The sequence below is a fragment of the Hyperolius riggenbachi genome, chromosome 10 (genome assembly GCF_040937935.1).
Source record: "Hyperolius riggenbachi isolate aHypRig1 chromosome 10, aHypRig1.pri, whole genome shotgun sequence".
NCBI lineage: Eukaryota > Metazoa > Chordata > Amphibia > Anura > Hyperoliidae > Hyperolius > Hyperolius riggenbachi.
Window position 1 is genome coordinate 143,550,219 of NC_090655.1, and position 15,334 is coordinate 143,565,552.

Genomic DNA, 15,334 nt, shown 5'->3' on the forward strand with positions numbered 1-15,334 from the left:
TACTTAAGAACTCAGGTAGCTAATACAAACTGTGTGTTTCATCAACTAACTACTTTCTTTTTCCCATTTATAAATCATCGGTCCCAACCAACCTTTCTTTGTACGTGCCACAAAAAAAGATTATTACAGGTTTTGCTCAACAGATTTTTCTTTTCACCTCTAACCTTTCCATTTCCCACCAAAGATATCATAGATCCTGCCAATTGTAAAGGTTAAATCAAAAGGCCACACAGCACAGTACACATAAAATACAATTTAATAAACCAGTGCTTTAACCTAGAAATTTTTGTGGAGATTCAATCCCAAATAATTTTTGTTAGAAGGAAACATTTCAGTTGTAATTTAACTGACACTTTCCAGTTTTGTTTTAGAGCACAACTATTTTTTTATACTAATGCTGGTCTGTAAATTGTTTTTCGGCCTATTGTATGATCTGCCGCAGGGTGACTAGAGCATTGTATGTGTGATAGTCAAGGCAATTAATGAACCGAAAATGAAACACATGTCAAAGGGCTAATGGCCTTCTGTCCCAGTCACAGGTCTTCTTTGGCACTTGAGAAGGGTCACAAGTAAGTTGCTGTTTAATTCATATAGAACAAAATTTACAAAGCCATTCATACATTTTTTTTTGTTTTACTGACTTCAAAAAATGGGAATATTCAAAATACACTTTTACCCCACTTCATTCTTTTGTTATTTACATATATGTACAAGAAAAATGTAAGAGTTTTTATATTTTTGTGTTTTTTTAGTTGTATTAAAAATCTCTGCAGGTTTTTTCTTCTCTTTTTTTTTATAACTATATAGATGTTCCATGAGAAGGCTCAATGGCTTCTGGAATGGGTCCCCCTGGCATGGACTGGAATGAAATTGGCATGGGCGTTTTCACAGGACTTTGACGAAATAGTCCTCCATTTGGCGATCTGTGTTTACATTGTATAGAGGGCATGGTTGCTGAGCTACTAAGGGGCAGGGGCAAGTTACTGCTTGAAACAGAAGAAAGTGTTCTGCCACCACCATGACTCGATTGTTCAGGTAAAAAGGTAGTGACTGAAAGTTGAGTATTCTGATATTCCCGAACTTGCTCCAAGGTTTGACTAGATTGCATTCCACCAATCTCCAGTGCTGATATTTCAATGGAAGCAGTAGAGAGTTGCTTATGGGCCATATCTTCATCAATTAGGCTGTTCATTCTCCGATGAACTTGCTCCAAGTTAACTTCTTTATCCTAGTAAGGAAAATGTAAAAATCAGAACCCAGAGTACAAATAAGAATTAAAAATGTAAATATCTTTAGTTGCTATATTAATCTATCAATATGAATTTCTACAAGATTAAATAGTTAGTAAGTTAATATAAAACAATTAAACATATCAACATTGCTATATTGTATGCTTTAAAGCACAAATATTTTTTAAAAAATTATTAGTGGTGGTTGATAAAAATAGATTTTCTACAACTGTGAAAGTCAATTCAAAGTTATTACATATCACGCCTGCCAATAAAAGATTCAAAAGATACAAGAATACTAAGCATAATATAAATATTCTTTATTTCTCTTTTTATATATTAACTTCAGACACTGTGCAATTGCAGTGAGGTTAATTCCTATTAAAAAGTAGCTGAAGTTAAGAATTGCTTTGCAAGCAAACATTATGGTAGACCCCCCATCACAAAGAAGTTAATGGACACCACTTTTGTTTGCAGCTCTGAAATTCAGGTAACATTGGTCAGCTTTCTATGTGAGTCTATCAAGATGTTAATGACCTTGCTTGACTGCTTGGCCTTGACCTGACTCTACAGCATAAAACAAAAAGTTTGTCGGAGTCTCAGGTGGCAGAGATAACCCTTTAGCATCTGCAGCATCTATTAGACATCATTTAAGATTATAAGCTCTGCAGGTAAAACTAATATCCAGAGTTTCCACAGCAAAAGAAAAAAATATTGGACTACCCTCAGCAAAACTTTGATGGTACACCCCCATGTTCACAATCCTTTATTCCTGCCTCTCCCCCCTCCTTTATGGTGACCCCATGGCTTGAGGGACTATTGGCCAGAGGTCACATAACAAGTGTGGCCATCATGACTCACATGACAGTGGGACCACAATGACTCCCCACACCCATAAAAAGTGTGGCTACAACAATACCTGCTCTGTAGTAAGGTCCCTTTATCAGAGGGAGGTACGGTAAGAATTTGGGGCTCCCATGGCCCTGGGTCTCACTGCAGCTGCAGAAGCTTCTCCCCAGTAGTTATGCCTTTGGACGCATTCCTAAATGTAAAACACACAAAAAGAGGCCAGTTCCTCAATAGGACTCATCCTGATCACTATGTGCTAATTTAAAACAGAGAGGTGCTTTTACAATTAACTTTTCTCCTTTTTCTCTCAGGTGATATTTCCACACCTTATCAATAAAATACATTTATCTCTATCAGCAAGCAAGAAAATACTCAAAATATGTTTTATACTTTTTTTAACCGAATTTTTTGAACTTTTTCAAATGCAAAGTGCTGAAAATCACTTTGTGGAGAAGGTGAAAAATTATCTCCTAGGAGAAAACTCAGGAAAAAAATGAATTGCATATGGGCCATAGTGTCATTCATGTATCAGGAAGAGAACCTATGTGTCCCTGCTGTTTTCTCAAATATAAAAATATGCATTTCAGATAAAGGTCTATGTTATGGTTGATGAATTTAGAAAGGGATTTACAAGGCATGCTATGATCTTTACTTTTTTTTTTTTTTCTTTCTAATGTAAGTTTTCCAGTTTTGTTGTCAATGGTACATTTAGACTTTGTACACACATACGGATATAAACATGTATGTTGCTCTGGAACTTTAAGGCATGAATGCTCGCTTGCCAAATCAGGCTGTTATCAACTTATATATAGCTAACTTTACTCTGTGAATGCTCTTTTTAGGTACAGAGGCTGGCTAAAACAGAAACGTGTGCACAAGCATGTTGTAATACCACCACGATCACAGCTTTATACTGTGTATAGTGAACTAAGGCAGGTCTTAGAAACGACATCCCTATTGGTCCTTTGGCATCCCTTTCTATCCTGTCTGCTACTTTGGATAGGGTTATGCCTGAGATCACCTTCTGGTGTCTACAACACAGCATAGGCATAAATATATTTTGTAAAATACCCTTTTAATCCACCTATTGCTCCTGGTAGTGCACTTGAAATATTTTAATATGATTTTAAATTGTATAAGGTTTATTTTGTTTTTTGTTTTGTATCTAAAATGTGATAAGACATGGAGCATTAATATCACACTTTTCTCCTGGTGGACTCAAAATGCCAGAGCTGCAGCCACTAGCGTGCACTCTGTAGGCAGTAGCAGTGTTAAAGAGTCTTGCCCCAGGTCTCCTCATTGAATAGTTGCAGGCTTACTGAACAGGAAGAGCCAAGATTCGAACCCTGGTCTCCTGTGGCATAGGCAGAGTCCTTCACTAGTATACTATCCAGCCACTGCTGCAAGTTTACAGATACAAATTTTACAGATAAAGAACGAAAGAACATCAAGTAGTTGAAGAGCTGATATCATGTTTGCTATAAACCTAAACAGTCTTATTTCCAATGGCAACCATAGTTCAAAAAAAAAAAAAAAAAAAAAACTTCACACAAACATAGCCAATAATAACCTTCCACCACACTCCACTGTGAGAAATGTAGTACAAAAGAAGAAGACAAATGGATCAGATAACACTTTGAAGTGCCAAAAAGCCTCTTCATAACATTCCTGGACATCACTCCTCCACATCAAATTAAACAAGTTACCCTAAGGTGGTAACTAGCAGGTACTTTTACCTAATATTAGAAGGGGAGAGCAGACCGACCGCCACATCATTATTGTGTCACTCCTCCTCACTATCCAGTTTAAAGACAGGGAATTGAAGAGTGGTTGGGGTTATGCTCATAAAGGTGTGATCAGCTACAGAGGTAAGAAAATGGAAGTCCCAGTGCTTATTAAACTGGGTGTGCTATATGGATGAGTTACAATAATACAATACAATAACATTTGTAACAGTGGCATGACTGCAATTCATTGGTCCCCTCAACAACACTTTGATGGTGCCCCCCAATGCTCACACCATCTTTCCTTGCCTCTTCTTGGTGCCCTTCATGGTATTGGGCCCCATCTCCCAAGGGTCAAAAAACAAGTGTGGCCCTCATGCTCTTCACACCCATAACAAGAATAGGCACAAAAAAACGGGTCTGAAGTATAGTTTGTATTGGAGGGTAAGGTTAGTAGTTGGGGCTCCCCAAAGCTCTGGGCCTCCTTGCGATCGCAGAGGGTGCTCCTCTCTAATTAAAGCGGATCCGAGATGAAAAACTAACTATAACAAGTAACTTGTCTATATATCTTATCTAAAGTTTAGATAGTTTACACAGCAAATCTAGCTGCAAACAGCTTTAATAGAATATGATTATTTCTTCCTGTGATACAATGACAGCAATTATGTTGTTTGTAAACATTACACAGAGGCAACCTTATCTGCATCTTGAGCAAAAAAAAACCTAATCCCCCCTCCTCCTCTCTCCTCCCCTCTGCCTCTGAAATCTCTGGCTAGTAATACCTCCCCCTCCTCTTACCCAGACTGAGCTCCCATGAGCCCTTGCTACTGTCTGAAAGTGCCATGGCTCTCTGAAAACCTGTGGGCGTGGCTTGTTTAGTTTATAGGGAATTAGAGTATTAAAACAAAAAAGTATTTGGCTTGAGAATAGCCCTATAAACAATAGGAAAGGAACACAATTATGCAATGATATAAGTTCATCTCGGATTCACTTTAAACCCCTGGTTTGTAAAGTGCTTTTCTCTCATATGACTCAAAGTGCATAACTATGTCTCAGATCAATGCAGGGCCTCAGGCTGGACTGTGTTATAGATGAAATAGCCAGATTTTCGTAAATGCCAGACTAAACAGGTGGCTTTTTAGTGTGGACTTAAATGCTCCCAGGGTTGGAGATATCCTGATTGGGTGTTTCAGGAAGTGTAGGGGCAGCATGACAGAAGGCTTTGGCCTCAATTTACTAAGCTTAACTCCTGTCTTTAATAACATTTCTAGAGTTATCACCATGGTGATAAGGCATGTAGTATTCAGGAAACATTTTACCTGAGGCAAACCTAAAGTTAACTCTTCTGTCTTTAAGTTAACTCTTCAATCCTTAAAATAACTCCAGAATTCTAAAGTTAAAGACAGGTTGTCAATAATCTGCATGTGAAAATAACTACAGAGGAGGTAACTTAACTACAGAGGAGGTAACTTAACTACAGAGGAGGCAACTTAAGGAATGGCAAGATAAGATAACTCTCACACTGTGTGGAGATAAGTTTTCTCTTGCCTTATTATCTCCAGCATGATATTAGTGAATTGAGGCCTTTATCTCCAAAGGTTTGAGGTGGACTCTGGAGATGACCTAGTTAAAGCGGATCCGAGATGAAAAACTAACTATAAAAAGTAATTTGTCTTTATTTAGTTTAGTTAAGTTTAGATGGTTTACAGAGTAAACTATCAGCAAACACCTTCATCAGTATATAAATATATTTTCCTGTTATACAATGAGAGCTGCCATGTTCTACTTGTAATCATTACACAGGCAATCTTATCTTTATCTCCACACCTCAGACTGTGCAAACTCCACTCCCCTACACTCCCCTCTCCCTCCCCTTGCCTCCGAAATCCCGTGCATGCTCAGTGTGTGCTGGGGCTCTCCTGTGTGATAAGGAAGCAGGGTATTGGAACACAAACTGTGGAAGAAGACAGGCACTCAGCTGTTCCTGGATTTACACAGAGATATATATATATATATATATATATATATATATATATATATATATATATATATATATATATATATATATAGCACCAAAGTGTAGCAGACCTCAGTTCAGATATATATATATATATATACACACACACGTATTTGGCACCCTTGAGGTTTTCCACATTTTTGGGGGGCTCTCCCGCAATCCTGATGTGGCCCCCTTATGTCCCGGCCACCGGCAATTGGCAGAGAGCAGGGAGAAAAGATCGAGGCGCCAGCCGGCAATATAAGATGCAGAATGCCAGTAATCACAATGTATATTCATTCGTACCTCCCTCCCTCCGAATGTGCCCCCCGTGTCCCCCTGTTTGCAGAGTATAAAGTGCGCAGCGGAGCGGCGTTCATCTTACTCTTCTTCCTCGCCGGCATCGGCTTCATTCTGCTTCCTGTGATGTCACAGGAAGCAGGAATCAATAGAGCCAGATGCCGGCGAGGATGAACGGTAAGATGAATGCCGCTCCGCACTTTATACTCTGCAAACAGGGGGACACGGGGGCACATTCGGAGGGAGGAAGGGAGGGAGGTACGAATTAATATACATTGTGATTACTGGCATTCTGCATCTTATATTGCCATCTCGATCATTTTTTTTTTATTTCTTTAAAGGGATACTGTAGGGGGGTCGGGGTAAAATGAGCTGAACTTACCCGGGGCTTCTAATGGTCCCCCGCAGACATCTTGTGGCCGCGCAGCCACTCACCGATGCTCCGGCCCTGCCTCCGGTTCACTTCTGGAATTTCTGACTTTAAAGTCAGAAAACCACTGCGCCTGCGTTGCCGTGTCCACGATCCCGCTGATGTCATCAAGAGCGCACAGCGCAGGCCCAGTATGGTCTGTGTCTGTGCAGTACACTTCTGGTGACATCAGCGGGAGCGAGGACACGGGCGCGCAGGCGCAGTGGTTTTCTGACTTTAAAGTCAGAAATTCCAGAAGTGAACTGGAGGCGGGGCCGGAGCTTTGGGGAGTGGCTGCGCCAAAACAGGATGTCTGCGGGGGACCATTAGAAGCCCCGGGTAAGTTCAGCTCATTTTCCCCCGACCCCCCTACAGTATCCCTTTAAACCTTCTTTATGGAATGCGGGACTATTATTATTATTTAGTATATATATATTGTGCCAACATATTACACAGCGCTGTAGAGTGTATATATATATCTTGTCACTAACTGACCCTCAAAGGAGCTGACAATTTAATCCCTACCATTGCCATATGTCTATATTATGTAGTGTAAGTACTGTAGTCTAGGGCAATTTTTTTTCGGGGGAGCCAATTAACTTATCCGTTTGTTTTTGGAATGTGGGAGGAAACCGGAGTGCCCAGAGGAAACCCACGCAGACACGGAGAGAACATACAAACTCTTTGCAGATAGTGCCCTGGCTGGGATTCTAACCAGGGACCCAGCGCTGCAAGGCAAGAGAGCTAACCACTACGCCACCGTGCTTCCCATTGGGGGCGTGGTTAGGGGTGTGGCCTTAATGTCCCACTTTCCCTTTCCTAAATGTTGGGAGGTATGATGCAGAGTACTCAAGGAACCCTGGGGTTCCAGAGAACCCTGGTTGAGAAAGCCTGCACTAAAGAGTAAGCAGACCTTTTTCCACTAAAGAGGGTGCCAGTGGCTTGGGAGAAGGGTGCCAGTAGGTGGGGAGAAAGGTGCATGTGGATGGGGAGGGGGGTGCCAGTGGGTTGGGAGAAGGGTGCCACTGGGTGTAAAGGAGGGTGCCAGTGGGTGGAGAACTGGGTGCCACTGGGTGGGGAGGAGGGTGCCACTTTGGGTGGAGAGTAGGGTGCCCAGGGGTGGGGAGGAGGGTGCGTGTGGGTGGAGAGGAGCATGCCATTTTGGGTGGGGAGAAGGGTGCCCAGGGGTGGAGAGTAGGGTGCCCATGGGTGGGGAGGAGGGTGCCCATGGGTAGGGAGGAGGGTGCCCAGGGGTGGAGTAGGGTGCCCAGGGGTGGAGAGTAGGGTGCATGTGGGTGGGGAGGAGGGTGCCACTGGGTGCGGGGGGAGGTACCCTTGGGTGGAGAGTAGGGTGTCCATGGGTGGGGAGGAGGGTGCCCATGGGTGGGGAGGAGGGTGCCACTTTGGGTGGGGAGGAGGGTGCGTGTGGATGGGGAGGAGGGTGCCCAGGGGTGGGGAGAAGGGTGCCCAGGGGTGGAGAGTACGGTGCCCATGGGTGGAGAGTAGGGTGCCCAGGGGTGGGGAGGAGAGTGCCCATGGGTGGGGAGGAGGGTGCGTGTGGATGGGGAGGAGGGTGCCATTTTGGGTGGGGGGAAGGATGTCCAGGGGTGGAGAGTAGGGTGCCCATGGGTGGGGAGGAGGGTGCCCATGGGTGGAGAGTAGGGTGCCCATGGGTGGGGAGGAGGGTGCCCAGGGGTGGAGAGTAGGGTGCCCAGGGGTGGGGAGGAGGGTGCCCAGGGGTGGAGAGTAGAGTGCCCATGGGTGGGGAGGAGGGTGCCCAGGGGTGGAGAGTGGGGTGCATGTGGGTGGGGAGGAGGGTGCCCAGGGGTGGAGAGTAGAGTGCCCAAGGGTGGGGAAGAGGGTGCATGTGGGTAGGGAGGAGGCAAAAAAATGATCGAGGCACCAGCCGCGCAATGTGAGGAGGGGGGCTGCATCATTCCTCCCTCCCTCTGGCTCTCTGCCTACTGTGTGTGTCCCCGGGATGCAGTTTGTGTTTGAGCAGCGGAGCGCGGTGTCACCCGTCCAAGCACTCGTACCGATATCCGACTTCACTCTGCTGGTTCCTGTTTACTATGACGTCATAGTAAACAGGAACCAGCAGAGAAGAGCCGGCTGCCGATATGAGTGCTTGGACGGGTAAGGTGACACCGCGCTCTGCTGCACAAACACAAACTGCCTCCCGGGGACACACACAGTAGGCAGAGAGCCGGAGGGAGGGAGGAATGATGCAGCGGCAGCCCCCCTCCCCGCATTGCGCGGCTGGTGCCGCGATCATTTTTTTCGCCTCTGCCTAGCCCGGGACATTGGGGGGGGGGGGGGGGGTGGCAGCAGGATAGCGGGAGGGGCCCCCAACCCGGCACAGTTGGGGGCTTGCCAACCGCTCCGTCCTGATCCTAATCCTCTGCTCTGATCGCCGGACAAGATGACAGGTGACGCTGCTCACGCTAGTATCGCGTGACTTCAGCAGCCCCTGTCCGGAACGCCCATGCTGCCTCCTAAGCTTGCCCCTTCACAGAAAGCCTCCTCCTCTCCACAATCAGGTCCCATGATTCAAAGCTGCATGAGACCTGATGCCGCGGCGTTAGGAGATCTAAGGGGGCGTGGCGTATTTAGTAAAATCGAAATTAGTTATTATTAGCAATAAAAAAAAATTTCAGAAAGTTCCTTATACAAATAATTTTATGTAAGGGGCTCATTAGTGATGAATGCAAAAGTTTGTCTCGGATCCACTTTAATAGATTCTTTTGATCTAAGATTGTGGGGGGTGTGATGCTGTTGCAACAAATAATTCAGGAATCCAGGGACCTGTGCAAGGATTTGAATATCAATAAGCCAATCTTAAACAGAATTCTCCATTTTATTGGTAGGCAGTTGAGTGAGTGAGGTTGGTGTTACGTGGCAATGGCGGGGTTGGCTTGTTAACAGCCTTTCAGTGACATTCTGTACTAATTGAAGGCAGTGCAGGTCTTTGTTTGGATGGCTTGTATAGAAAACATTGCAGTAGTCCAAATGTAATGTGGTGAAGGCATGTACTAGGGTTGGAAGTTCTGCTGATCCATGAGGTGCTACAATTTTACAATGCTTCTTAGGTGACAGAAGGTATATTTCACAACACGCAAGATTTGGTTCTTGAAGCTTAATTCCCGATCAATCAGCACAGTCTGTGCACAAAGTCTGAGTTGTTGAGGTCTGATCTCCCTATCCGTAGTGGTGCTAGCTGAGACTGAATTACAAGAACACTGGACAGATTCTGTTGAATGGAGTTGCTGACTTTGAGAAAAAGTCGCCCTGTGTAATACAATGTAACTATGGAAAGATGGATATCATTTTAAAGCTCTCTTTCTCCTCTTTCTGACTACCCCTAAATCGTCGCCCTACGCCTTTTAGATTTCTCTATTTTCGCGATCGAAATTGCGGCCGCGGCAATTTCAATCGCGAAAATAGCGAAAACGAAAAGGTGTAGGGTGGCGGTTTATATATCATTGGAAAGAGGAGAAAGAGAGCTTTAAAATGATATGCAACTTTCCACAGTTTTTGCACTGCTCGGAGTCCCTTTAAGCACTGTCACTCCCATATATGTAGTCTGTAAGTATGTACCTCAGCACTGCAGTATGACATAAAAACAATTACTTAGTCTAATTGAACAATTATTGATTTATATGGTTATTATCCACATTTTGAGTGGGAAATTATGCATTCAATCTTATATGCACGATCTACATTCATAGAAGGTAGAGTTCCTCTGCTACTTTACCTACCATTAAACAAAGTTTTGGAGAAAGAACATTAATTAATTATGGAAAACTTGAACAGAAATCCCATTTATAGCTTTTACGTCTTCCAGCCAGTGCTGCTCGGATACCCCTTTTCAAAATCCGGATCAGATTCGGATACCCCGCTATCTGATCCAGGTCGGATATCTGAGTTCAAAATTTCCCGATCCGAATTTGAATTGGATATCCGACCCTAGTATCCAGCGGATTCGGATATCTGGATAGAAAACCGGAAGTGGCCTTTAAATTGCTTTACAAACTTTTTTTTAGGGTATATGAGGCATGTAGCATCATTATTTGTAAAGGGGAACACTATTTGATGATGTGGGGACTTAAAATCCCCCCCCCCCCCAAAAAAAAATGGCTGTCAGTTAACATTAGGCCTAGGTTCCAGGCAGCGGTCGTTCAGCCCACATTGTGTCCAAAGTCCAACCGCACAACTGGGACATGACAGTTTTCAAACAAGACACCTCCAAAAAAAATTACGCAGCAATTGTGTTTTGGGGTAACTATAGGTGGTATCAGTGGCCTATGGCACCCTGGCCTGGCGGTGGGAGCTGCGCAGGCAGCAGGAGCAGGGCAATGCAGCAGCAGCAGGTGTAATGTGTGCCAGGAGCATGCCGGACGTGGCATGTTGCAATTGGCACTTAGCACGTTTCACTTGGCACGTGGCACATGTCGCGTGGCACTTGCCATGTGTCACGTGGCACTTGCCAAGTGTCACGCGCCAAGTGCCACGTGACACATGCCAAGTGCCACGTGACACATGCCAAGTGCTGGGTGAAAGTCAGACAGCAGTGGAGAAGACACTAGTGCACACTAACTGTCACACTGGCACTGCTCACAGCACAGCAGTTCTGTAGAAAGCTAACACAGTAGTACTACTACTCTAACAACTACTAGCACACTGAATGCAGTACTACAGTACTAACTACACATAGTAATCCTATCCCCTAATCCCTAACCTATACCTAAGGCTAACAGCTGGCCAGCAGGCAGCAGCTGGCCTGGTCTGTGCACACAGCACACACACAGACACATAGCAGCTGCCTGCAGCACACTCTCTGATTGTCACACAAATGACATCAAGCTAATCAATGATTTAACAATGGTGTAGTGATAGTGAAAGGGGTTAATCATTGAACAGCTTATCACTGTGTACAGCCCTTGGCCCAGCAGCACTGGAGCACACACTGACTGCCACGCTATGACATCAATCAAGCTAATTAACGATTTACCAACAGTGTAGTGATAGTAGTGAAGGTGTTAATCACTGAACAACTTTAGGATTATAACTATGTACAGCCCTTGGTAGGCCACCAGCACTGGAGCATGTCTCTAGGTGAGCATTCAGCAAGCTAAGACGATATGTCTCATCATGGCAGCCCTCCTTATTATACAGGGGGCTGGCCAGTGTTCCTTTCTGTGATTGGGTGCCATGGTTTAGGTTGGGAGCCCTCTGATTGGCTCAATGAGGTCAGGTGGGGCTGGCTAGGGTTCCCCTCTGTGATTGGTTGCTAGGGCTTCTGCTGGGAGCCCTTGAAATGGCTCCAGGACATCATCTCCTTAGTTACGGTATTTCGGATCCGGATATCTGCAATATCCGCGGATATCGGGTTATGCGGCCAAATATCCACAGATAGGAATCCGAATCCAAATTGGATAGCGTAAACAAGTTTGGATATTCGGGTTGAGCAGCCCTGCTTCCAGCTAATAAATATAAACTTTTAACAAGTTGAAATAAACCATGTTAGTTCTCACATGTAGTTTTTAGCTACTGTATATCCTATCCAATTATGTATTGGATGTATCCTATCCAATGTGTATTTTAAGTAAATTGAAATATAATTTCAGTACATTTTTGTGGAAAAAAGAACACTCAGTTTAATACTATCTATCTATCTATCTATCTATCTATCTATCTAACAAAGATTTTGGTAAACATGATTTAAGCTTACAGATCTCATTTTACATGCAAATACATACACAAATACATACACAGCCATTCCATAAAGTTCCTAACAGAAAATGCTATATGGTTGTTAAAATTACTTGTTTGCATTTAAGTAGGAGCATAGCATATTGTGGACAGTCCAAACAGAGCGCTATTGTCAAAAAGTGCAGGTTTAGTCTGTGTTTTGGTGACAGGTCCTTGCAAATTGAAGTGGAACATTAATATTTAATACTTATAGTTTAAAAATGGTGTGCTACTAATATGTATTTATATTAATTTGTTAAAGTAGAATTTATCTCCGTGTGTACTGCCAGGTTTGAGTTTTCTCAATTGCTGTCATATAGTGTAACCCCAGTGCATGTAACCCATGCAGGAATTCATTTTTAATGAATCCATGGTGGCATGTATGTGATTGAACCCACGCATGAATTAATCTTTAAAGGAGTCATCAATCAGATAATGCTACCCCCAGTACTTCTTACCCGGGGCTTCCTACAGCCCCTGGAAGCTGCAATGTCTCTCGCTGCAGCTCCAATCTCAGCCGCTGACTCCCAGTCCCTGACGGTGCAGAGGCCAACCTTGCCAGGCGTCCTTTACTGCGCCTGCACAATCGATGCTGTCAATCACCTCCATGTGGTCCAGAGCATTCTGCACAGGTGCAGAACTACTGCCCCTGCACAGTACACCCTAGATCATGTGGAGGTGTGGAGGTGATTGACAGTGGTGTTCGCGCAGTAGAGGGTGAGGTTGTGGAGGAGCTGCGGCAAGGGACATGGTGGCTGCTAGGGGCTTGAGAAAGCCACAGGTAAGTACTACTGGGGGTAGCATTATCTGATTGATGACTCCTTTAATTAATCCATGGTGGCATGTATGTTATGGCAGTCTCCTAATTACAAGTTTTATAATGTTTTAGCAACCCCACTTTGCTCTGAAAAAACAGGGTGAGGGTTCCAATTTTTGTTTGCCAGCTTAGAACAATTTTTAAAATAACTCAATCTTTTTAGATCACTTATGAGCTATTACCAACATTGAAAACACCTGTTCTACACACACTATCATCCTATCATGATTTTCTTGATCTGAAAAAGGCCTTGCACTGCCATATGACAGTGTAGTGCTAGGGTCTATACTGATTCATTTTTTTCATCTGTTTGGTGATGACTGAGAGGTTTACATTTCATAGGACTGAGACATGACTAGGACCCTTACCAGTGGAAAATGGTCAGAGAGGCATTCAAAAGTCATATGGCAACTTTGAATGGACTAGAGAAATTTAGGGCATAGAGTGTTCCCTGTGTGATAACAACATCACAAGTGCTTTATAAACTGACTTGTATGAGGGGTTGCAAGCAAAAAATGAACAAGGGTTAGCTTTACATATCTGGGGTGTATTTCTGCCACTAACGTTCACGTGTGTTTGTCCCTCACTGCAGGTCTTCTCTCTGGTCCTGCTGACAGCCTCTGAAGTTTCACTGACCCCCTATGGGTCAGCGTCTTCTGCGCATATGTCAGTATGCTCCTGGTGATGAGAACATGCCCATGAATGCACAGAAGATGCCAACCCAGGAGGCAGCGATACTTTAGAGGCTGCCAGTGGGCTCAGAGAGAGGACCGGAACTGCAGCGATGGACACACATGACCTCTAGGGGCTGGAAGAAGCCCGAGGTAAGTAATGCTAGTTTTTTTCCCTTACCTTGGATATCCTTTAAACAACTCTGGAAATGTGGAAGATTACCATTGAGGTTGCAAGGAAGAAAAAAAAAACAGTCCTGAAGAAAGACACATTGGCCCTTATTCAATTCAGTTTTTTCATAGGTGATATTTACACATCTTATCAATAAAATGCCTTTTAAGCCACCAGCAAGCGAGAAAATTTTTCAGAATAATTTTGAAAGTACTTTTCACCTACTTTTTGGTACTTTTTCATTTGCAGAGTGATCAAAAGTTATTTTAAACAAAATATGAAAAAATAACTCTTTGAAGAAAACTTGGGGAAATAGTGAATTGAATAAGGGCCGTTGTGTCTCAATTCAGCTTTACTAACATGAAGATTCTGAGTAGTGTTGATCGAACACCAAAATGTTCGGGTTCGGTTCGGTCGCACGTCGCCCGATATTCGGCATGTTCGGGCCGAATTCTGTACCCAATGTAAGTCAATGGGGACCTGAATATTTCTGCTTTGCAGGCCAGAAAAACCTTAAAAAATGAGGGAAACTTCTGCAAAATGGCTTGGGAATAGTGGGGGGGCAAATGAGATCCTGGAAAGCTGTCATAGTACTACCAATGGGACCGGCAACGCTAACCCCGCAGCACACAAGATGGAAGAGGAGGTGCAGGAAGAGAAGGCCACGCTTTGTGACACAACCCAGGCGACAAAATGCATGCGTACAGCAAAGCATTTTGTCGCCATGCAGTGATAAATATAATAGAATGAGATATTCCTTAAAAAGAAAGCTGCAACGCTAACCCAGCACACAGGATGGAAGAGGAGGTACTACAGGAGAGCAAGGCCACGCTTTGTGAGTGACACAACCCAGGCCTGGCATGGCGACAAAATGCAGGCGTACAGCAAAGCATTTTGTCGCCATGCAGTGATAAATATAACAGAATGAGATATTCCTTAAAAAGAGAGCGGCAACGCTAACCCAGCACACAGGATGGAAGAGGAGGTACTACAGGAGAGCAAGGCCACGCGTTGTGAGTGACACAACCCATGCCTGGCATGGTGACAAAATGCAGGCATAACTGAAGCGCTGCTGCAACTTGGTGAGTGCGGCCGAAGCGGCACTGGACTTTCGGAAATGTTTGGCCACTCGCAGAACCTTCAGCAGAAGATCCGCCATGTTTAGCTATGTCCTCAGGAACCGCTGAACAACTAGGTTCAGAATGTGGGCCAGGCAAGGGATGTGTCTCAGCTTTGCCAACTGTAAGGTGCAAATGAGATTGCTCCTATTATCACACACAACTATGCCTGGTTCCAGGTGCAGCGGTGCCAGCCACAACTGGGTCTGTTCCTTGATTGCCTTCCAAATTTCTGCACCTGTGTGCTGCTTATCTCCAATGCAGATCAACTTCAGTAAGGTTTGAGGCTTGCTGACGC

General features: G+C 44.2%; 1 protein-coding gene across 4 annotated transcripts in view; it reads right to left on the reverse strand.

Moving 5' to 3' along the window:
* Positions 1 to 294: 294 nt before the first annotated feature.
* The window catches only part of GRID1 (glutamate ionotropic receptor delta type subunit 1), a 1,791,150-nt gene continuing 1,776,110 nt past the window's right edge, over positions 295 to 15,334 (reverse strand). For 2 of the 4 annotated variants that reach the window (XM_068258558.1, XM_068258555.1), the window contains one exon: positions 295 to 1,228. In XM_068258558.1, coding sequence (XP_068114659.1) covers positions 800 to 1,228 — 429 coding nt within the window. In that variant the 3' untranslated portion in view covers positions 295 to 799. Of the gene's footprint in view, positions 1,229 to 2,148; positions 2,272 to 15,334 lie in introns of all 4 variants that reach the window. The other 2 variants (XM_068258556.1, XM_068258557.1) reach the window with 2 other exon arrangements.